This window comes from Protopterus annectens, chromosome 2.part0 (genome assembly GCF_019279795.1).
Source record: "Protopterus annectens isolate FY-2018-M chromosome 2.part0, PAN1.0, whole genome shotgun sequence".
NCBI lineage: Eukaryota > Metazoa > Chordata > Ceratodontiformes > Protopteridae > Protopterus > Protopterus annectens.
The window spans coordinates 1,342,609,590-1,342,634,329 of NC_056728.1; the positions used below are offsets into that span (position 1 = coordinate 1,342,609,590).

General features: G+C 43.0%; 1 protein-coding gene across 1 annotated transcript in view; it reads right to left on the bottom strand.

Moving 5' to 3' along the window:
- NPHP3 (nephrocystin 3) overlaps window positions 1-24,740 on the bottom strand; it is a gene marked incomplete at its 5' end in the record, with an annotated part of 1,580,737 nt that overhangs the window by 276,221 nt on the left and 1,279,776 nt on the right. The window contains one exon of the mRNA XM_044060401.1: window positions 9,869-9,944. Within this exon, the coding sequence (XP_043916336.1) occupies window positions 9,869-9,944 (76 nt within the window). The remainder of the gene's footprint in view (window positions 1-9,868; window positions 9,945-24,740) is intronic.

A 24,740-nucleotide genomic window follows, 5' to 3' on the forward strand; every position in this document is an offset into this window, starting at 1 on the left:
AGGGCATTGGCTAGAATGTGGAGGAACATGTAGAACAACAAGCATAGGCAGCCCTTGTGGAGAAAAACTGTATAAATCAAAAAGTGAGTTGAACCACAGAGACTCTGACAAAGTTCCAAATCTCAGTGTTAAATAAACACTACAAAAGACCAAAAAACGTAATGAGTTCTTCTGTTTTAATAATTAAAACTTCCTCAGACAAAAAAGTGAAAGCTGACCATATTTTTCAATGTAGCTGTAATTTAAGATGGCTGACAGTTGATGACTGAAGTACAAAGAATTAAACAAATGCTATGAGTAAATTCACTCGTGCTCAAACAACCTTAAATGGGAAGCTGCTTTAAACTTTTCCCTGGAGGAACAAGGTGTGCAGCTGAGTGTGTGTGTCTTGGCAGGGGAAGTGGGTGGTTGTGGATTAAGGGAATACAAAAGACTTAATGGGAAAGTATGACAAATGGGAGAAAAGCATAGGAGCAGAGACAAGACACAAGGCAAGAAAGTAGGTGTGGAGGGTCAAAGAATAAATTTATGGCCTCATGCACAATAGTGGGTTAAGTCTTTCTTTACATATTGGAAGAAAGGCAGGGAGGGAAATGGGTAAACTTGCTAGAGATATAAAGAGGCAGGGGAACACAGAACTATTAATGCTTCTTCTTTGCGCTCACAATGAAACTGAAAGATGACAGGCTACCAGTCTGGTAAGGGAGGTCAGGCCAGGACTGGACAATGAGAAGGCTGATGAAATGAGGAAGGTGACGGGAACATTTAGGTAGGATAAGTACAAGGATACAATGAGATTTTACTCAGTGATGCATAGAAGTCTGTATTGCTTAGAGTAAAACCTTTTTTCCTGTTTCTGCCCAATGTGGTCTTTTAAACATTCTTGTACCCAAAAGGACTGAGTTGCCTTATTTAAATGTTTCTCACACAGTGCACGAGAGCCATGGTCATACAATACCTAACTTGCATCTCATGCAGACTTCAAAGGCAAGATTTTCATGTAAAATACCATACAAAAACATGCATGATAAGAATATACACAGAAAAAAATTACACAGTGTTATTTCTCTGTTTATGAAGAAGAGGTATCTCTACTACAGCACATGTATTAAAGTGTACAGCTTTCAGTTCATAGGTTCAGTAAAAACCTTAGAAAAGGAAAGGCAATGAAATGGGAGTGAAGGGCATGAGCACCAGATGTGTAGATGGCTATTCTTGCACACACTGTCCCAGTTTGGTGCTGCACCCGGCCACAAACGGAAATACTGTCAACCTAGCTATCTGGAATTTTGTAAATAATTATATGTCATTTGTGAATATTAATATGATTTATATAGAAGTGTGACAGAGGGAGATACTGCCAGCATATCTGTCTGGAATTTTATAAATAATCACGTCATTTGTGAATATCAACATGATTCATATGCTTCTCTTGCAAATGTATAAGATCTGTATGTTATGTGTGCATTACTGCCGGTACAGAAGGGTGTGTTGAACAGGGTTTTTACGGTACTGAGCTTAAAAGATGTCTCCACAGTGCACCCTACTGGAAAAGAACAGAAATGTATATAAACTATTGCGCCTGTGTAAATGTATATGTTTTAACAGTGATAGATAGAACATAGAGGGTTAACTTGCAAAATTCCATGAAAATAGTTAAAATTAAAATGTTTTACTAGTTTCAATGCAGCAAGGAGACAGGATGTCTAGAACTAGGGAGCCTTTTGCATTATGTGCTTTATTCTTTTTATGTCTTTAACAGCTGCAAACATCTGAAGCCTATGTATTTTCACAGGGAGCTGCTAGATGCTGCATCAGTGGGGGTTGCTTGTGAGTCTGGGAACGGAAGTCAGGTGACAAAAAGTGATGTCCTCCTACAAGTATCCCAGCAGCAATATTTGAGATATTAATTTAAGAACTCTCTGACAGAGACAGCTTGACATTTTGTATTTTGTCTTTGACCTAACAAGAACATCCACTCACCACTTCTGCCTGCCTGTTGTTCTGTAAGTAAGTTTTTAGGGCATAGTAACTCTTTCAGATTCATATAGGAATATAGTAAAGTATAGCTTAGATGTTTTCTTTATTTGAGACTGTCCTGCAATGCTGTTTTAAATATTTCCTGTGATTTTGAACTCCTGATGTAACTGATTACTTACTGAGCATTGTCTTAATCTTTTATTTTTAAATATATTTAAACCGATCATTGTGGCTGATATTTGTGAGACATATTTAAGTTCTTAGAGTACTTGCATATCTATTTGCTGACACTGTGAGCCACTGCTAATAGCCTTGCTCGTCATCAAACTATCATTTGGATTAATAGAAACATTACACAGTAGGATTGGACACCCTTTGTTAAGGGCCATAAAGTAGCTGATAAGGGGTACTGGTGACAGTAGTAACTACCTTACAGTCTGGGCAGAAAGAGGCATAGCTAGTAAACCTGTGCCAGCCTTTTCCAGGTGTGTGTGTGTGTGTGTGTGTGTGTGTGTGTGTGTGTGTGTGTGTGTAAAACAAATCCCCAAGTGTGAGTGTGTCAGCTACTTGGGCAGGGACACGAAGAACTGGTTGGACAGAAAGTGTTGGAGGACTTGGCTCTGAACCCTGGCTAAGGACTCAGCTCTACAGTTCTGCTAGTGGGGAGTCCTACTGAGGATCTGGAGAAAGAGAGAGACACCAGTCCCAGACAGACTGTGGTCTGTGTGTGCTTTTAAGGGAAATTGTCCTTGACTGTGTGTATGTGTGTGTGTGTGTGTGTGTGTGTGTGTGTGTGTGTGTGTGTGTGTGTGTGTGTGTGTGTGTGTGTGTGCGTACTTGTCATCGTCCCAGTGTGTACATTCCCCACTACTGCCAGTGGTGAAGACTGAAGCTCCATGATTCCTGGGTCAGGGCAGGGGAGTTGCATATTAATTGATGGCAATGGTGGAATATCCACATCACATATTAATTGTCTTGTAGTGGTGGGATATCCACATATTAGGATTCAGTGGTGTGGATATTGAATTCCTGTAGTCTGTAAAGAGTTGTCACTAAGGAAGGTGTTTGCACTCTCAATCAGCTACACAGTGAACATTCAGAGTTTCATATCACACTTGTTTTATTTATTTATTTTTTTTTTGTTAGCTTAGTCAGGGAGAGCAGGCAAGCATGTCAGCCGAAGAGTAGGGCAAGCTGACAAGGGGCCAGTTGGCTGAGATGTGACAGGCTAAAGGACTGGTGTATGCTAACCTGACAACCTGAAATGATTGCAGCCTTGAGCACAGCTACATCACAGACCAGCAATCAAGAGGGCAACCAGGCTGGCCTTGGAGATGTACAATTCTCAGACAATGGACAGTTCAACCTTTCCACAGAGGACTTAAAAATCCATCTTGAGTTAGAGAGACTTGCACTGGAGGCCAAATGTTTGGAAATAGAAGCAGCAGAGAGACTGAGATGTCTGGAGGCTGAGGAAAATGAGAAACTGTGATATCTGGAAGCTGAGGAGAATGAGAGGCAGAGGCAACATGAAAAGGAGATGCTGACTTCACCAGGGTCACAGAGGTAATGGGGAAGGAAGTAACCGAACCCCAGAAGCAAAGAGATCAGTAAATTTCTTCCACAGTTTACAGAGGGGGATAATTTTGATAGTTTCATTCATATGTTTGAAATGGTATACAAACAGTATAATGTTGACCAAGGGCTCTGGGTACGGTTCCTGACCCCCTTTGCTCCATGGTAAAGCTGTAACTGCTATTTCTAAATTGTCTGATACTGATTTCTTAAATTCTGACAAACAATTTTTGACCGTGTTATGTTCCAAGTTAACACCTGAAGCTTGTAGGAAAACATTCCGTGAGCATAGATGCAAGACAGATGAAAGTGTGGGTGAATACATTGCTGAACTAAGCACTTATTTTCATAGGTGGGTGAATGGATGTCAGGTCACCGCTTCTGATGGGCTGGCAGACCTTTTGGTGAGGGAACAAGCCCTTAGCACTTTACCTGAGGACATGAGTCTGGTTAGCGGATACAGAATGTAACACAGCAGATGAGTTGGGGGAAAAGGGAGACCTATACACCTAGCAAGCAGGGCATCACTGCACAGGAAAGGGATATCCAGTGCTGCTCATGGGTCTAAGGGAACCCATGGTGGGCAGCCTAGATCGCCTCAGCAGAGTCTGCCAGTAGCAGGGGAAGCCACTAGTCCAGGTACACGTCGGACCAGGGGTTAAATGGTTTAAATGCAACCAGTGGGGCATGTAGCATACAGATGTCCACGGAGGCAAGGTTCATTGGTGAGTACTAGGCTAATGGCCCTGGAGCCTTTACAAGCCTACCCCATAGGATTACCCTGGCATCGTGCCACCCAATCTTGGTTCCCAGTGCCTCTGTTGAGTAGAGCCACTGGAGTGATCCCTGGGGTAAATTTTCTATTTCCTATCCACTCATCAAGATCTCTCTTGAAGAGGGCCAGTAAGGTGCTCTGTTTGACTTGTATGGGAAGTCTATTCCATAGCATGGACAGTCTGGGTTATGAACCTGTCCCTCCAGCATGTTCTGCTGATTGTGGTAATGAGGTTGAGTTCTCTGGAGCGTGTGGTGCAGAGGGATTGGGATTTCTTTAGATGTAGCATTTCTAACAGAGCTGAGTCAGACATGGCTTTGTAAGTCAAGCAGAGATCACTTCTAAGTAAGCGATATGAGACAGAGAATATCTGGAGTTTTTTTGAGTCTGTCCATACGGGACAAGTGTTTAAGGCCTAAGATCCTCTTTGTGAGGTACTTTTGCGGCTTCTCCAGTAGTTGCAGGTGTCTAGTGAGGTACATGCCAAATGGGGCATGGTACTCGACGACTGGCCTAATGAGGGAAGGTAGAGGGAGACAATGACCTCTTTCTCCCTGAATACAAAACCCTTAGTAATGAGATGTGCCACATAGGACTTTCTGACCACAGTGGCAATGTGGTGGTCAAAAGAGAGGTTGCTGTCAACCTGTGTTTCCAGATCTCTTATAACGCCTTCTGTGTTCAGTGGACTACCACTGATGTGGTAATTCATGGGAACCAAATTTTTCCCAAAGGGGATGATGACACATTTTTTTGGCATTGAGTTTAAGGCCATGGTTCTGACACCAGTCGTTGGTGTCACTGACTCCTTTCTGTAAGTCATCAACATCACTTGGGGAGTTAATAGCAGCTCCCAGCTTGTAACCGTCTACGAACTTTGTCAGTCAGAGTCCCTTTGGGTTGGGCTGGACTTCTGAGAAGTAGATATTAAACAGGAGAGGACCCATGACCGACCCCTGTGGGATTCCACTCATGCCTGGTCAGTAATCTGACTTGGAGTCAGCTACTTTCACACTGTGTGTTCCATCTGTGAGCCAGTTTGCAACCCACCTAGTGATATACGTGTTGATGCCTAGCTTAGTGAGTTTTTCTATGACCCCTGAGTGGGGAAATGGTATCAAAAGCCTTAGCCAGATCGAGGTAGGCTGTATGAACCACCATGCCTTCATCCACAGCTCTAGTGACTGACTCAAAGTCGTCGATCAGGTTGAGCAGGCACAATCTACTCTTCACAAAACCAAACTGTGTGGGATCCAGAGTTTGGAGATTCCCAATATCCTGGTCCATGATGTTGCTTTCCATAGCATCATCCCCAAGGCGGGGAACAAAAGGCGGGACAGCCAGTATGTGGGAATGACAGAATGCCAGCAGTAAGCTGTCTGCAGACAAGGGTACCAAACTACAACAATAAGTTATATCCTATCTTAGTAGATGGAAAAGAGGGCACTGCTAAAAGAGACAAAGCCTCTAACCTAGTCATTGTGAAGCCTGCAACGGTTAAAAAGGTGTACTACTTGCTTAGTCAGAGCTTTAGGAGGGACTCCATTCCAAACACTTTGGCTAGGGTTCACTCTGACTGGGTGGGTGGAAAAGGAGGCCAGCAAGTAGGTGTGTTTGAGGATATCCCTGCAGATGTCCTGATAGGGAATGATTTTGATAATGCAGTACTTTGTGTGCATGCAGTGACACGCAGCCAAGCTTGGAGATAAGCATGTGGGTCTGGCAGCCTGGGGGGGGGGGGACTCAGACAGACCACACACTTGTAGCCAGAACTGGTGAGGTGGTTACTTCAGGGAGGCAGCTGCAGAAGGTGAGCCACAGCTGCTTGTGGGCACTGATGTGCCCTTGGACAGAGTGACTGCAAGGGCAGAGGTGAGGAGTACTACCCAGGCTGACAGTGAGGCACCACGGTCAGAGAATACCCGACTTACTGTGGAAGGGGAGCTGGGAAGGGTTACAAAGAGAGAGTTGAGACAGGCTCGGCTCTCAGACCCTACATTACAAGGGCTGAGGGAGGTAGCCAGTGAGGCACCTGATTCTCAAGGGAAAGGGGAATCTATACTGGGCCAACAGGTTACTGTATAGAGTGTGGACCCATGAGGGATGGCTACAGGGTGAGAGAATACAGCAGCTGGTAGTGCCCAGAGTCTACCGTCTGGCACTTCTAGCCATACCCATGATATTCCCCTTGCAGGTCATACTGGAATAAAGCATACCAAAAGATGTATTATGCAGAACTTTTATTAGCCTAGGATTTCTACAGATGTAACAAGGAACTGCAGGACCTGTGAGTAGTGCCAAAAGGTAGGCAAGTCAGGAGACAAAGTCAAAGCTCCTTTGATGCTTTTGCCTGTGACTGAGGAGCCATTTCAGAGGGTAGCTATGGATATTGTGAGGCCTCCGAGTACCCCAAGTTCCACAGGGAAAAGGATATCCCAGTGGTAGTAGATTATGCTACCAGACACCCTGAAGCAGTGGCCATATTCCTTCATTAAGGCAGAAAAGGTGGCAAATCCTTTGTTAAAGATTTTCAGCAGGATAGGTTTCCCAGAAGAAATACTGACTGACAGAGGTGCCAATTTCAAGTCAGACCTGCTGGCTTGTCTGTGGAAGCACTGTGGGGTGAAGCACCTAAAGACCACCCCCTACCAACCCCAGACTAATGGTCTTGTGGACAGGTTAAACTCTACACTTAAGACCATGCTATGGGCATTTCCAGACCAGTTCAAGAGGGAGTGGGACAAATATTTGCACCATCTATTTGCTTACAGAGAGGTTCCCCAGGAGTCCACAGATTTTTTACTACTTGAGCTGCTGTATGGGCATTGGATGAGGGGACCTCTAGATTTGATTCAAGATGAGTGGGAGGGTAAGTGTGAATCCCACAAGGAGTCTGTTGTGGGATATGTACTAAACCTTCAGGACAAGGGTCAGGGAGCTCATGGGCTTAGCTCAGGAGAACCGGGCAGAAGCCCAACAGCAGAAAAAGGTCTAGTATGAAAAGAATGCTCAAGCTAGAGAGTATGCTGTAGGGCAGCAGGTAATGGTTCTCATTCCTGTCAGACACAACAAGCTACAGGCAGCTTGGGAGGGACCCTTCAAAATGGTAAGGAAGGTCAGTGATGGTAACTACATGGTAGAACTGCTAGGCAGGGGTACAAATTGTACCATGTTAACATGATGAAATCTTACCATGATAAGGAAGCTCTTGTGCTGAGTATCTGCAGTACAAGGCAAGCGGAGTCTGAGGGGGATCTATGTCTGCAGGGAGCCAGCCAGCCAAATCCCAAATTACTACGGTGGAGCTTATGGTTGCAGGCATATGATAGGACAGTGCAGCACTGTACTGGGATCAGCAATGCCAAGGCAGTTGGAATCTCCAGGCAGGGTATGGGGTAGATATTCCCAGATAGGCTCACCCTCTCAAACAACATTTCTCAAGGGTCACTTGAAAAACTAGCTTGAGTTTTTTTTTGGGGGGGGAGGAGATGTCACAAAAGGAAACAGTCAGCCTAGCTATCTGGAATTTTGTAAATTATATGTCATTTGTGAATATTAACATGATTTATATAGAAGTGTGAGAGAGGGAGATACTGCCAAGCACAGCTGTCTGGAATTTGGTAAATAATCATATGTCATTTGTGAATATCAGCATGACTCATATGCTTCTCTTGCAAATGTATTAGAACTGTATGTTATGTGTATATTAAACTGCTGGTACAGAGGTGTGTGATGAACAGGTTTTGTATGGTACTGAGTTTAAAATATGTATCCGCAGTCTACGCTACTAGAAGAGAACAGAAATGTATATAAACTATTTTACCTGTGTAAATGTATATGTTTTAACAGTGGTAATTAGAACATGAACGGTTAACTTGCAAAACTTCAAGAAAATAGATGAAATTAAAATGTCTTATAATTGTACTATAAACGTTAGTTTCAATGCAGCAAGAAGACAAGATGTCTAGAACTAGGGCGCCTTCTGCATTATGTAAGTGTTTTAGTCTTGTTATGTCTAACAACTGCAAACATCTGATGGCTATGTATTTTCACAGGAAGATGCTAGATGCTGCATCAGTGGGGGTTGTTTGTGAGCCTGGGAACTGAAGTCAGGTGACAAAAGGTGATGTCATCCTGCAAGTATCCCAGCAGCAATATTTGAGAAATTAATTTAAGAACTCTCTCAGAGAGAGACTGGACATTTTGTATTTTGTCTTTGACCTAACAAGAACATCCACTCACCACGTCTGCCTGCTTGTTGTTCTGTAAGTAAGATTTTAGGGCATAGTAGCTTTTTTAGATTCAGAGAGGAATATAGTAAAGTATAGCTTAGATGTTTTCTTTATTTATTTGAGACTGTACTGCAATGTTGTTTTAAATATTTCCTGTGATTTTGAACTCTGATATAACGGATCGCTTACTGAGTATTGTCTTGTTCTTTTATTTATTATCAAATATATTTAAACCTATCACTGTGGCCGATATTTATGAGACATATTTAAGCTGTTAGAGTACTTGCATATCTATCTGGTGACACTGTAGACCACTCCTAATAGCCTTGCTCTTTGTCAAACTACCATTTGGATTAATAGTAACATTACACAGTAGGATTGGACACCCTTTGTTAAGAGCCTTAAAGTAGCTGATAGGGGTTCTGGTGGCAGTGGTAACCATCTTATAGTCTGAGCAGAAGAGGACATAGTAAGTAAACCTGTGCCAGCCTTTCCTAAGTGCGCGCACACACATGTGTAAAATCTCCAAGAGCCCATGTGTCAGGTACTTGGGCAGGGACACAAAGCACTGGTTGGACAGAGAGAGTGTTGGACGACTTGGCTTGGAACCCTGGCTAAGGACTCAACTCTATAGCTGTGCCATTGGGGTGGGGGGTCTTATTGGGAATGTGGAGAAGGAGGGAGAAATCAGCCCCAGAATGACTGTGGTCTCTGTGTGCTCTTAAGGAGAATTGCACTTTACTGTGTGTACTTATCTTCCCAGTGTGTACATTCCCCAGTGTTGCCAGTGGCAAGGATTGAGGCTCCTTGATTACTGGGACAGTGCAGGGGTGTCACACACCCTATAACTTTAAGATTACGACCCAGATGCTAGGCTTTATACTACACATGGAACATTACAGCACTTGAGTGCTGACTGCAAATACAGCTTATGCAGAGAATACCAATTGGGATCTGATGATCACTCACCCTAAGAGTTTGCCCAGGACAGCTGCTTCCCTTTGCCCTAGCCTATGTCTATGATGACCACAGTACATGGTGGCGGATCTTGGTAGATACGTCTAGTAACATCCACGTTCCATTTTAAAGGTGCACTGCAACACAGTCCTGGAGCACTATTTCACTTTAATTAAAAGGAAGTATATCACATCTACAATGGCATAAGTAATTTATACAAAAGAAAGCTATATCACCTCTGTACTTGTTAGGGATAACTTCTCATTTCAGATTGTTATAGTGAGATATGGGGAAAAGTGAACAGGTTCCCTTTTGTTAACGACAGGTAAAGCAGAGACCTAGTACTTACCATGTTTCCTTTCTGCCATGCAGTCTTTTGCTTGATTTTCGATGATCTTTTTCTTAGCTGTTCAACTTGTTCGTACCTTGAAACAAAAATTGAAATGACAGAAAAAGTAAAACAATTCAATAAAACAAAAGCAATTTTTGTAGAGTATAAATACTTTTATTCTGACATTATCTTGAAATCCAACTGTCAGTCCACATCTGTAGATGAAAACCTGATGCAGTGATCTGAAAAAAGTAAAACCTTAAGAAATCTCCGCTCAAAAACTGTGCCGACATAAACCACTCCTATATATACTTTTCACCAGTGCATCTATTACAGTAACAAAGTATTGCTGTTTTGTCAAAAGTGAATTAAAAAATGATAGTACATCTAAGAGATTACCCAAAGTTTGTTTTCTGAAGAAAATTACCCTACATACACTCAAAATATATTATAACCTTTTTTTCTGGGACTGTCCCTCACTGAAAGGGTTGACGGACAGACTACAAACAGCCCAACAAGAACAGTGACGTACTCCTGCATACATATGATCCATACATGTCATACCTGTCACTACCGGGGAGGTATTCACAAAGGTCATTTGACTATATCAGGCATACATTATAAAACAAAAATAAAGTTCATTCTTTAAAATCTAAATTACCACCTGATGCTACACTAGTTTCATGTTCTGTCAAATGCTTGTCCCACTAGAACATAGCCTTAGCTAACATAATGAATTACAGCATCAAAACAGCTTATGACATCTGTAGTCACTAACTACTACTTCTTTTGCATTTCTCAGCATTTCCTTTATTATGCCAAGTCACCATCTTTCTGCTGGGATTGTAGAAATCATCCAGCACTAAATAATTAACCTTAGAGTAACTAAAGTATCTTTTTAAAAGACCATGAGTATGAGCAAATGTATATCACCCTTTTGGAGAATGAGTATTCTTCAACAGGGTGTTAATGCACAGGTCAGGTAAAGTAGAGAAAGTCTGCCACTTCACAGCAGCATCATTAACTTCCATGAAGCTTGGACAGGAAAAAAAATACATAAAGAAAAACAGTTAATGGACATATGCAGGATTGTGTTTGTGTGTGTGTGTGTGTGTGTGTGTGTGTGTGTGTGTGTGTGTGCGCTTGCGCACACACATTGAGTATGAGAGACAGAAAGGGTGAGTGAGAGAGCATACCTCATATTCTTTATTGCAGGAGGCAGTCCCATCATCATACATTATCTAAGCAATTAAAACATGAAAATGTAACTTCTGGCATTACTCAGTGATTTACTAACAAATCAAATATTCTATGACGGGCAGGGCAAGACTATGCAGATATTCTTCAAAATAAAGAACAGTGTTTGTTTTTTTTCATTCATTTGAACAGAGTGAGACATAGCACAGTTGTGTACACCTACCATAAATGTAGATGTTCAAGTGTCTTCACTGTTGCAGTCATGACTGTAGGGTTCTCCCCTGCCGGCAGGCAGCCCTCGGTCGACCAGAATCCCAAAGTCTGGGTCCGGCGTAAGCTGTTCAACCATGCTCCTTGACGTCAGAGCGCCAGGAGTACAAAGCTGACAGCCGACGCCATCTTCTCCAGTTTTTCTTGCCCCAGATGTCAGGAGTCCCAAAATGAAAAAGGTCCCATAACCTTTGCAAATACACCTCAGAAGAATGGTGAAAAAAGGAAATACACAAAAGTAAAAATAAGAGGGGACAGGAGGGAGGGAAACCCAGACTGCAACAGTGAAGACACTCGAACATCTACATTTATGGTAGGTGTACACAACTGTACTATGTTCATCGTGTTTCACTGTTGCAGTCATGACTGTAGGGTAGAATCCCAAAGCTGAAAGAAAGGGTGGTGGTCAGAAAGAAGAAGGGGCGGTTAAAAGGCCCTGCAAGACTGCAGAGGCAAAGCCTGCCCTAGACTTAGAGTAGAAAAGGTAGATTGTAGTGTTTAGAAAAAGTATGCACTGAACTCCAAGTTGCAGATTCCAAAATGTCTTTGGTAGGAACTCCCCTGAGGAAGGCCGCAGAAGTGGCAACAGCTCTGGTGGAATGAGTCCGTATACTCCCTGGGATTTGCTTTCCATGGTGTGAATAACAAAACCTGATTCCATGAGCAATCCATTTAGAAATGGTCTGTTTTGAAATGGCTTTACCTTGAAGCATAAGAAACAAACAATTGTTCTGATTTTAGGATGTCCTTGGTTCTGTTCAGGTAAAAACGTAGTTGTCTGTGTACATCCAAGGAATGTAAGATCCTTTCCCCTTTATTTTGAGGAGTGGGGAAAAAGGTTGGCAAGTGGATAGTTTGATTTAAAGCCACTTTGGAAACCACCTTAGGCACAAAGGTAGGATTAGTCCTCAAAGATACCCTGTCTTGATGAAAAATAATATAAGGTTCCACAGCCATAAGAGCTTGTAACTCTGAAACTCTCCTGGTAGAGGTTAGGGCTAACAGGATGGCTGTCTTCCAAGATAAAAACTTGATGTCAGAAGAGGCAGCAGGGCTCAAAAGGAGGCAAGGTTAGTTTTTTCTAAAACATAGTTGAGATCCCAAGCAGGAATGGGAGGAGATCTAGTAGGTCTTAAGTTCTTAGCTCCTCTGAGAAACTGTCTCATGAGCTGGTGGGAAAAGATGGGAGGGTCTGTATTATAATGAGCAGAAATAGCAGAGGCATGTATATTAATGTTAGAGAAAGAGAGACCCTTATGTAAGAGATCTGTCAGGTAAAGTAAAATTAAAGTAATGTTAGGAAGAAGAGGATCAGAATCCTGAGCCTGCATCCAGGAACAAAATCTTTTCCATTTTCCTGCATAAGATTTTCTAGTGTTAGGACGTCTGGCTTCTAAAATGACATCCATAACCTGCTTGCGTAGGAAAGAAGAAATCAAAGGCCCTGGATTAACCAGGCCACCAGGCTGAGAGTTCTGACATGAGAGTGTAGAACCTGACCCTGATGTTGGGACAGAAGGTTCGGAGACTGAGGTAAAACCCAAGGGGGCTCCAGGCATAGGTTTTTTGAGTTGGATACCAAAACTGCCGAGGCCAATTTGGAGCCAGCAAGATTATCATCTTGGGCTTGCCCTGTTTTATCTTCAATAAAACCCGTGGAAGAAAAGGAAGAGGTGGAAAGGCATATCCCGAGAGGTTCCTCCAACTGAATGACAGGGCATCCACTTTCCAAGCTTCTCTGTGGAAAGTCCTGGTGCAAAAATTCTGTAGTTGATGATTGAGATGGGATGCAAAGAGGTCTACTATGTGAGGATATCCCCAGACTGCTGTTATCATCCTGAATATTTTGGTGTCCAGTATCCACTCGTGTGGATCCGAAAGGTTTCTGCTCAGACTGTCTGCCAGAAAGTTTTGTTTCCCTGGTAGAAACTGAGCTTGAAGATCCAGATTGCAAGCTAGAGCTGTGTTCCATAGATCCATGGCTAGTCTGCAAAGGGGGTAGGAATGAGATCCCCCTTGCTTTTTTATGTACCACATAACTGTGGTGTTGTCCGTCCGTATTAGTAGTTGTCCTGGTTGTAAGAGATTCCTGAAGGCCAATAGAGCTTTCTGAATGGCTAACATTTCCTTTAAGTTGATATGCAGGTGCTTCTGATCCTTTGTCCAAAGGCCCTGCAGACAAATGCCCTGAAAATGGGCTCCCCAAGCATAATCCGAGGTGTCCGTGGTTAGAATCTGAGTGGCAGGAGGCAGACGGAAGGGTTTCCCTTTGTTTAGAGCACATGCCCTGGACCACCAAAGAAATTCCTTTTGAAGGCAAGGAAGGACGGAGATCAGTATGTCTAAACTGTGGCAATGCTGAGACCATACACCTTTTAGGTACCACTGTATTTTCCTCATGTGTAGTCTTGCATATGGTATGAGAAGGATGCAGGAGGCCATGTAACCCAAAGCCTGCAGGAATTTCCTTACAGATAGTTGAGTTAAAGTTGCCAAGGTTCTGAAAGTTGAAGCCAGCTGTAATTGTTTTTCGGATGTCAGAAATGCCATCTGGGTTGTGGTGTTTAGAAGTGCACCCAGAAAAGTTATCTGTTGTGATGGCGTCAAATTTGACTTTTTTATGTTTACAGAGAATCCCAGGAACTTGAGGTTCTGTACAAATTCTAGATGCTGGAGAAAGACATCCTTGCTGTCTGCCTGAATTAGACAATCGTCCAGATAAGGGTAAATTTGAATTCCCTTGAGTCTGCAGTAAGCTACTACTGGAGCCAGGCATTTGGTGAAGACCTTGGGCACAGTAGACAATCCAAAGGGCAGCGCAGAGAATTGAAAGTGCCTCGATCCGGCCTTGAACCTGAGGTATTTTCTGTGATCCTGCCTGATGGGAATGTGTAAATATGCCTCCTTTAAATCCAAAGTTACCATCCATGCATCTTTGGACTGCATTGGAAGTAGCTGCTGTAGAGTAAGCATCTTGAATTTTGGAATCTCTAGAAAGGTGTTCAAGACCGACAGATCCAGAATGGGTCTCCATGAGTTTTGCTTCCTTGGGATTAGAAAGAGCCTTGAGTAAAAACCTTTTCCCATCTCTGAAAGTGGAACAAGTTCTATGGCATTCATAGCCGAAAGAGCTTCCACCTGGTTTAAGGCCTCCGTCCATTGATGTTTTGGAAGGTCTGACCATCCGGTTGGCCTTGGCAAGGTATGAAAATGGAATTTGTAACCTCTTAAAACCACATCCAAAACCCACTTGTCTTGGCTTATTTGAGTCGAATTTTGATAAAAAAGAGAGAGTTTTCTTCCGAGAGGGGCTTCCAGGCAAGAAGTTCCTGTAGCCCAACAGAGGGAGTCATTGAGTTTGTTTCCTTTGAGTTTGTGACCTGTCCTCTCCTCCCCTAGGGGTGGAAGCAGTCCCACTGTCTTGGTCTATAAGAAGCTTGTGTTTGAGGCCTTTCCTCTGGAGTGTCTATATCTACCCCTCTGAGGCCTGTCTGAAGTGGGAAATGACCAATTTTTTGAAGGCCAATTCCTGCTAAGTCTAGGTGGCTGTACTTGTAAGAAATCTTTAACTGTTTGCATGGATTTCGCCTTATCCTCCATCTTTTTAATCACCTCTTCAGCTTTTGATCCAAACAAAACATTATGCTGAACAGGAGCATCCAATAATTTAGCCTTTACTTGTTCAGGCAAATTTTGTTCCTTTAGCCATGCATGCCTTCTAATGACTGTGTCAGAGGCCGCAGCCCTACAAGAAGCCTCCAAGGCATCAAATCCACAGTGTAAACCATGCTTCCCAACTTGTTCAGTGGCATGCAATAAATCATGTAATTCCTTATCATCTGCACAGGCAGAAATGGAAGTAAGCTTTTGTTTTAAAACAGACAAGAGAAATTGCTGGTATTTTAGCATATGAAACTGCCAGTTTAAAGCCCTAATGGACAAAGTAGCAGAAGTGTACACCTTTTTGCCCCATCTTTCTAAGGATCGAGAATCCTTTTCAGTAGGAATGGGATTTTTGGCAGAAGCGGCCTTAACTCCCTTAGGACCCTGAGAAATGGTTTCAGGGTCAGCAGAAGGGTTCTTGTATAAAAACTGATGGGAATCAGGAACCCTATAATATCTATCAGGCTTAACAGGAGCAGGAGGAAAATAGTCAAGGGTTAAGTTAGCCTCCGAAAAAGCATCATCCACAATATCCAAAAACAGGAGGAATAGCCAGGGTTCTATTCTGGGGAAGAAGAAGAAAATCCCTCAGTCTTTTCTTAGATTCCAAATATTCCTGTCCTTCCCAGTGGAAATGTTCCCTCATTTCATGCAAAGTTTCCCCAAAAGAGAAATCCTCAGGGGGAGAAGCTGAAGGAATGGATTCTTCAGCATCAGAATCCTCATAAGGAGGGAAAGAATATTCCTGATCAGAAGAAGAAACTGAGGAAACAGAAGCCTGATCAGAGGAATCATAATAAACATCCTGCCTTGGCCTTTTATCTGGAGGGGGATGTGAACCCCTAATCATAGTAAGTAAATCCTCCGCCATCTTGAGTAACTGTTTCTGTGACTTGGGCGCCGGTTCAGAGGAGGCCTGTGTTGTAGTCTTTGATTTACAAGGAGTCTTTGCCTTTGTCTTTGGCTTTGCCTTTATTAGAAGCTGAGTAGGCCTGAAAACCCCTTCGGAAGCCGGTACCTGCACAGCGGCTCCGGACCCATCCGAAGGAGCATTGTCCAAAGGTCCTGCAACAGAAATATTTAAAGGCCTGGTCGGCTCCTCATGAGAGTCCGTTTCGGCCGTCTGTTCTGAAATGGCCGACGACAGGGGCTGCAAAAGCGCCTCACTGACGGCGGCCGAACCTGAAGCTGGCTCCGCTTGTGCGCTATCATCAGATTTGGACCTCGGAGGCCTGTCTTGATCCTTGTGACGTGTGAACTCCGGTAGCCGGAACCGTATCCGACGACATTTTGTAGTTAAAGCGCCTACCGAAGTAATGAAAAGCAAAATCGTACCTTCGCTTAATTGTACGTTGATTGAATCTAGCACAAAACCGACAACTAGCTACGTCGTGGTCAGGGCCTAAGCAAGGAATACAGTAAGAATGAAAATCCTTATGAGGTATTTGCTTCCCACATGAAATACAATTATTAACTTTTTCTGACATCGGAGTGGAGCAAGAAAAAAGTTTCCCCAACGGGGTACTTAGCTTTGAGTGGAGAAGAAAATCTTCGGACTGAAGTATATCAGAAAAAATCGCCAGGAGTCAGCCGACCGGCACTTGTGAACTGCTATCACCGCACGGCAAGAAAGACTGGAGAAGATGGCGTCGGCTGTCAGCTTTGTACTCCTGGCGCTCTGGCGTCAAGGAGCATGGTTGAACAGCCGACGCCGTACCCAGACTTTGGGATTCTGGCCGACCGAGGGCTGCCTGCCGGCAGGGGAGAACCCTACAGTCATGACTGCAACAGTGAAACACAATGAACATCTGAGCTGTATTCAGTGAAAAAGTGTCTAACTGCTGGGTACATGTATGGGTGTATTTCTCTGCATATATGTGGGAGTTTCTGTGCTTATGAAAATGTGTAGACATTAAATACCTATAAAATGTTATATTCTGGATGTAAAATACTTCCTCCAACAGCAGTTATGCATGCTACAGCAAATCTGAAACCTTAGGCAAAGGAACTACTTTACTTTAAAAATATGTTGCAGACAGCCCATTCTCCAGGCTCAATAACACCCGCCAGGGTGGGTGTTATCAGGAAAATAATGCAGTTTCAGGAGTGGTAATCCCCTCTATCTGTGGCATTGGGGCTCACAATACCCTTGGGCAGGTATTAATACCCTGATAATGCCCACCCTCTCAGACACTGCTTGCTTAACATACCATTCTGATTACTCTACTGGGACATATTTTGACATACGAGGTATGGATTTCTTAATGCAGTAGAAGAGGCACTGCTTATCAAAAAAAATGTTTGTGTTATTTTACATTTTCATAATATAAGGCTATATAACAATGCTTGATCCCTACATCCTCTCCAGTGGCAATTCCTCACTAATTCACCCCAACGGTAGAGGAGTGTCTGGTGGGACTGAGTTATAGCCTTTCCAATAAGTTTTCAGATACAAAGAGAGAGTGCAGTTTTGAAGAGACAGCATCAGGGTATTGACAATTTCAGCTGGTGGTCATCACCTTGTCTTTTGGGCTGTGAACACTACAGCCTGAATAAGAAATTAAATGTTAGATGATGCCAACTCTCGCTGTGAACATGGTAAATGACTGGTTAACTCACATATCAAGTTATGTGGCTAGCCAATCGTGGCTCTGATCACTTTGGTTCCATTTTGCATCATGAGTATTTCATTAGTCATATGCCATCTAAATAATGCTGCAGGCGTAACATTTGAAGAATGCTTAGTTTTGTTGCTGGTATTATACATTTTTATTAAACCATGACTTCCTGACATCACAAATCAGTCTTGTTTGCAATGAATTGTTTTTGTCTTCCATCTTGACTCAGTGGTATGAGAATGCAGTATACTTACATTCATGAAATTATGTATTATTTCAATTTTTTTCCAGAAAAAAAAGCATTTCTTATCAGAAGTCTGAGAACAAGCACAGAAGTGGCAGAGTTAATTAAAACCTTTCTAAAGTCAGCTTCTAATCCACATGCAATAAAAATCTTTTTGTAATATTGAAATATACTACAGACAACAGAAAGTACAGTTGTGTACACTTACCATAAATGTAGATGTTTGAGTGTATTCACTGTTGCAGTCATCACATTTGGGTTTTCTGCCTGCAGGTAGCGCTCAGCCGGCCCGAATACCAGAGTCTTCGGATTTCTGCATCGGATGCTTTTGCTTCTTCCATGACATCAGGTCATCAGGGGTGTAAAACATGCAGCCGACGTCATTACATCAGTTTTTCTTGCCCCAGATGTCAGGTGCCCCACATTAGGAAGCAATTTTATGGTATGCTACACCCCCCATCAAAAAGCAAATACACATGATAAAATATATACCAAACAAGAAGTAAAGGTAGAGCCAAGAGAAGTCAGGGAGTTGGAGGAAGGGTAAAAAGGACTGCAATAGTGAATACACTTGAACATCTACATTTATGTTAAGTGTATACAACTGTACTGTGTTCTTCGTGTTTCACTGTTACATTCATCACATTTGGGTTGATTCCCAATGCTAAGGAAGGGAGGAGGTAGTTAAAGAGCATTAGGGTTAGCTATTAAGCCCTGCAAGACTGCTGTGACAAATCCAACTCTGGATTTAGAAAAGATAGGCAGGTGGTAATGCTTGGTGAAGGTATGTACAGAGCTCCAGGTAGCAGCTGCCAGGATCATCCTTAGGGACTCCTCTGATAAATGCCGTAGAGGTAGATGCAGCCCTGGTGGAATGTGATCTTATCCCCTGTGGGGTAGATTTTCCATGGTGTTTGTAGTAGAAATGAATGCAATGGGCTATCCATTCGGAAATGGTTTGTTTTGAAATGGCCTTCTCCTCTGCCCCTGCAGCAAAACCAACTAGCAGTTGGTCTGATTTTCTGAGAGGCTTAGTCCTGTCCAAATAGAATCTAAGTTGTCTGTGGACGTCCAGAGAGTGCAGTATCCATTCCCCTCTGTTTTGTGGATTAGGGAAAAAAGTAGGCAAATGAATGGACTGGTTTAGGGCCCCACTATACACCACCTTGGGCATAAAGGAAGGATTAGTCCTGAGGGAAACCCTGTTTGCATGCAAGATAATGAAGGGTTCTACTGCCATGAGGGCCTGTAATTTAGGCACTCTTCTTGCTGAAGTGATGGCTAGAAGAAAGGCTGTTTTCCAAGAAATTAATTTCAACTCTGCTGTTGCAGCTGGCTCAAAGGGGGGGGGGGGGTGAGCTTTTCCAATACAAAGTTAAGGTTCCAGGCTGGAGTGGGAGCTCTCCTGGGGGGGAGGGGGTCTTAAATATTTGGCCCTTCTAAGGAATTGTTTTAGCAAGGGGTGAGAGAATAGGGGTGTCTCTATTGTAATGTGCTGAAATGGCAGAGACATGAATCTTAATTGACAAGAAAGATAGGCCCTTGTGGAACATTTCTGTTAAGTACTCTAGAATACGAGTTAAACTGGGCACCACTATGCCCATCCCCTGAGCCTTGGTCCAGGAACAGTATATTTTCCACTTTTCAGCATAGGATTTTCTGGTACTAGGCTTCCTTGCCTCCAGAATGACATCCAGTACCTGCTTACTGAGGGATGCTAGAGGAGAGCTCAAGGAATTAGCCAGGCTGCAAGGTTCAGGGTTTGAAGCTGAGGGTGCAGAATCTGGCCTGCCTGCTGAGACAGCTGGGAAGAGTCTGAGGCAAGTGCCATGGTTATAGCAGTGTCAGATTGTGCAAGAGGGGGTACCAGTGCTGGCATGGTCAGTCTGTTGCAATCAGTATTGTCCTTAGCTTGTCCTGTTTGATCTTTAGTAGAACCTTCGAGAGGAAAGGCAGAGGGGGAAAGGCATAAACAGAGAGGCTTTCGTAGGTAAAGGGCAGGGCATCCAATTTCCAAGCTTGACTGTGGGGAGTTTTGGTGCAGAATTTGTTCAATTGGTAGTTCTAAGGGGAGGCAAACAGGTCCATCTCTGGACTCCCCCATTTGTTCCTCAAGAGGTTGAATATTTCGGGTTCTAGTTTCCATTCGTGTGGGTCCATGAGATTTCTACTTAAGTCATCTGCCAGTGAATTTAGTTTGCCTGGCAGGAATTGAGTTTGTAGGTGCACTTGGTAGCTCAAGGCTGTGTTCCACAGAACCATGGCTAGTCTGCAGAGAGGGTAGGAGTGGGTTCCCCCCTGCTTGTTTATGTACCACATAACTGTGGCGTTGTCTGTCTTTACCAATAGTTGTCCTGGAAGAATTAAGTCTTTGAAGGCTGTCAGAGCATTCGGTACCGCTAACATTTCTTTTTGATTGATATGCAGGTGCATCTGTCTTGGGTTCCATTTTCCCTGAATGCACTGCCTGCCATGTGAGCCCCCCATGCATAGTCTGATGCGTTTGTTGTTAGGGTTTGGCCGGCAGGGGGTAGAGTGAAAGGGAGTCCCTTGTTGTGGTAGCAGGCCTCTGCCCACCAAAGGAACTCTGTCCTTAGACAGGGAATGATAGGAATCATTGTTTCCAGATCCTGAGAATGTTGGCACCATAGACTTTTTAGATACCATTGGAGTTTCCCCATATGCAGTCTTGCATATGGAATTAGCAGAATGCAAGAGGCCATGAGCCCCAGAGCTTGCAGTATTTTCCTTGCAGAAAGTTGGGGTTTTGTGGCCAATGGTTTGAAGTAGGTTGTCAAATAAACTTGTTTCTCTGGAGTGAGGAATGCCATCTGGGAAGTTGTGTTCAAGCTTGCTCCAAGGAATACAGTCTGTTGGCAGGTTACTAGGTGAGATTTACTTTCATCGATGGTGTACCCCAGTGAGGGTAGAAGTTTCTTTACAAATACCAGGTGTTGTAATAGCAAGTCCTGGCTTTCTGCCTGAATCAGGCAATCATCCAAGTATGGGTACATTTTAATATTTTTCTGCCTGAAAAATGCAATGGCTGGAGCTAGACACTTTGTGAACACCCTGGGCGCAGTAGATAAGCCAAAGAGAAGTGCAAAGAACTGAAAGTGCATGGAGCCCATCCTGAAACGTAGGTATTGTCTGCAGGATTCTCTTATTGGGATGTGAAGATAAGCTTCCTTTAAGTCTAGGGTTGCCAGCCAGGCATCCTTGGTAGCATAGGAAGAAGCTGTTGAAGAGTTAGCATTTTGAATTTTGGAACCACCAGAAAGGTGTTGAGAATAGAGAGGTCCAAGATAGGATGCCAGGAATTTTCTTTTCTGGGTACCAGAAAAAGTCTTGAATAAAAACCTTGTCCCCTTAGTTCTGCTGGACAGGTTGGATAACCCTGATACTGAGAAGAGAGAGAACCTGCTGTTGGACCTCTGCCCATTGATTTGGGGGGTGGTCTGGCCAACCATTTGGAGTTGATGGTGTGTGGAAGTGGACTCTGTATCCTCAAGAAACTATGTTCAAAACCCATTTGTCCTGGGTAATGGGTTCCCAGTTTTTTGCATGCAGGGCGAGCTTTCCTCCTAAGGGAGCAAGTAATTGAGTAGGGCTTGGGAGGGTTAAGGTTAAGTCATTGTGCCATTTTTCCATAGGGGGGTGGCTTACTACTCCCTGCTTTGGAAGTGGGAGCTCCCCACTGCTTAGATCTGTGCACAGCCTGAGACTGAAGTATTGGTGGTCTGCTGTTCCTGGGTTTGGACTGAGAAGGCCTGGAAGAGACTGGAAAGGACCAGTTCTTTAATGGCCAATGCCTACTGAATCTGGGAGGCTGTACTTGTAGAAAATCTTTAACAGTTTGCATAGATTTAGCTTTTTGCTCCATCCTTTTGAGGACTTCCTCTGCTTTGTTGCCAAAAAGGCGGTCTTGGTTTAAGGGTGTATCCAGTAATTTAGCTTTAACATGATCTGGCAAGTTTTGTTCCTTAAGCCAAGCATGCCTTCTAAGTACAGACCCAGTGACAGCAGCCCCGCAAGATGCTTCTATAGCATCAAAACCACATTGCAAAGTATGTTTAACAACTTGTTCTGCAGAATGCATTAAATCTTGCAAGCCTTTGTGTTCAGCACAGTCAGGAATCAACATCATTTTCTGTTTAAGTAATCCTATAATATGTTCCTGATACTTGAACATACAAAACTGGAAATTTAAAGCCCTAATGGTTTGGCAGCAGTAGCCTTAATACCTTTTGGTCCTTGGGAAATGGTCTCTGGATTCGCAGTAGGATTCTTGAAGAGGAACTTGTGAGAGTCCGGTACCCGTCAGGTTTTCTGGGAGCTGGAGGTAGAGTGTCTGGGTTAAGGCTACATTCCAAGAAAACAATCTACAATAGCCAGAACATGAGGGATAGCTAGAGGCCTGTGCTGAGGTAGGAGCAAGAATTCCCTAAGTCTCGTTTTGGACTCAGAATAGTCCTGGCTTTCCCAGCAGAAATGCTCCCTAAGGGTATGCAAGGTTTCACCAAAAGAAAAATCTTCTGGAGGGGAAGCAGAGGGAATGGAATCCTCTGCATCAGAATCCTCATAAGTAGATAAGGGCAATTCCTGGTAATCAGAAGGAGCAGAGATATCAGATTCCTGATCAGAAGAATCAGAAAGAAAATCTGTTCTAGGTCTCTTAAAGGGGGAAGGCTGGCTTCCCCTAATTAAGGTAATAAGGTCTTCAGCCATTCTAAGCATTTGTTTCGGAGGCATATAGGCCTGAGTCGGCGGTTTGGTTTTCGGTTTACTAGGCACAGTGTGAGTTTTAGGCCTGAGGAACTGGAAACAATGGCGTCAGTTTAATATGAAAGTCTGTAGGCCTGAATACACCCTCAGAAGCTGGTGCCTGCACAGCGGCTCCAGACTCATCCAAGGTAGAGACATCTGCAAGTTCTATAGTCGAAGAAGTATCTCGCGGCATACTGGACTCAGTATGGGTCTCAGTAGAGGCCTGCGAATCTGTAGTAGCGGGTATTAGGGGCTGCAAAAGCACCTCACTGTGTACCAGCGGACTGGCGACTAGCTTAACAGAAGCATTGTCGGCAGGTTTGGACCTATGCCGTCTGTCTCCGTCTTTATCCTTACGTTTTTTCAGAAAATTGGTAGTTGGATGGTTTAACGAAGCCATTTCAGAGTACGGAGATCAAGAACGAAAGTATTTAGTTGCAAAAATAGCCCGGCTATGAATAGCTCGGGCGTTGAACAAGGCACAAAATTGACAGAGGGGGACGTCGTGGTCTTGGCCTAAACAGGTGACGCAGTAAGAATGAAAATCTCTTTGAGGTATTTGCTTTCCACAGGCAAGGCAATTGTTAATTTTTTCCTGACATCGGTTAGAGCAAGAAAAAAGTATCCCCAACGGGGTACTTATCTTTTTTGAAGACTTCGGGTCTGAAACTCGAAAACAAAAATTTCAGGAGTCAAGCAACCGGCACTTGCGAACTGCTTCTGCTTCGGGCACTGCACAACAACAAAGACTGATGTAATGCTGTCAGCTGCATGTTTTATACCCCTGACAACCTGATGTCATGGAAGAAGCGACAGCATCCAACGCAGAAATCTGAAGACTCTGGTATTCAGGCCGGCTGAAGGCTACCTGCAGGCAAAAAACCCAAATGTGATGACTGCAACAGTGAAACACAAAGAACATGCGAAGTACACCAATAATGCTGTAATAGACCATCAAGAATGTGAACATGAGATTTTTGTTCCCATGTGACAGCCTGAAAGGAATCAAATTATTTCATAAGGTGGTCAAGAATCTATGCATTACTTCCAGATAGTATGACCACTTAGTTATATAAATCTCATTGTCTATATATTTTTTTCACGTGATATAGATCATATAAGATTAGCACAAATGCTTCTTCAGGGGTACCCTGGCAGCACTAGACAGATATTTGACTTGATTTGCTCAAAGTCAGTGTACAGACAGAAAGGATGAGAATCAAATTCAGGAGAGCAGGAAGCTCCCATTAGCAAATCGTAGCCTTAACCCTCTGAACTAAAATTCCCAAATTCCAGGATAAGGTACTCAATATACAACATTCATTCAATCTAAAATTAGGCAGCAGATGTAAATTTTTTTTCTTGCATTTACATTACCTTTCTGGGAAAAATCACAGAATTTAAGATAGAACTGAATGAAAATTTTTAACAGTTGTACTTTCTGCTAATGGACACACCTGGATTAAAAATAAAGTGGCACAGACTTTTCACCAAAGCAACGCCTGTACTGAATAAAACAATACAAAACAGCATATGCAGAAATAAAATATGCTTTGCAGTACTAACCACAGCAAAATCCAGCAGCATCTTGAGTTGACAACTGAAATGAACTGCAGTGTGACTTATGGAAGGTCTGCCAGCTACAAGAGCAAGAAAAATGTAAGGCAGGGAAGACAGTTAATAGAAGAGGAACTGGCTAGGACTTGCACATGATTTATGCATAATATAATAATGAAGATGTGTGCTCAAACGACATCTAGATTATGTGAAGAAATTAAATACAGTGAAATAGCTTATTACAGTCAGCAAGTCTTGAGCATCACGTTTGCTATGCAAGAAATAATTCAATAAAAAATGATGCCACTGCGAACCTCTACTACACAAATTATTTTACTATGAATAAATAAAATAAAATGTAGTAAGCGAGGTGGCTAAAAGATTAATTTATTAAATGGTTAGCGCTTTCACATCAATTCACGATGCTTCTTCAGACCATGAGCATATCACATCACCTCCTTTATAGATCTTCATAAATTAATCAATTATACAATTATTTAATCAAGTTCTTAAAGTTAAAATATCTACTAATACTTATTAAAATCATAAAAACCAAGCACATAACATATATACT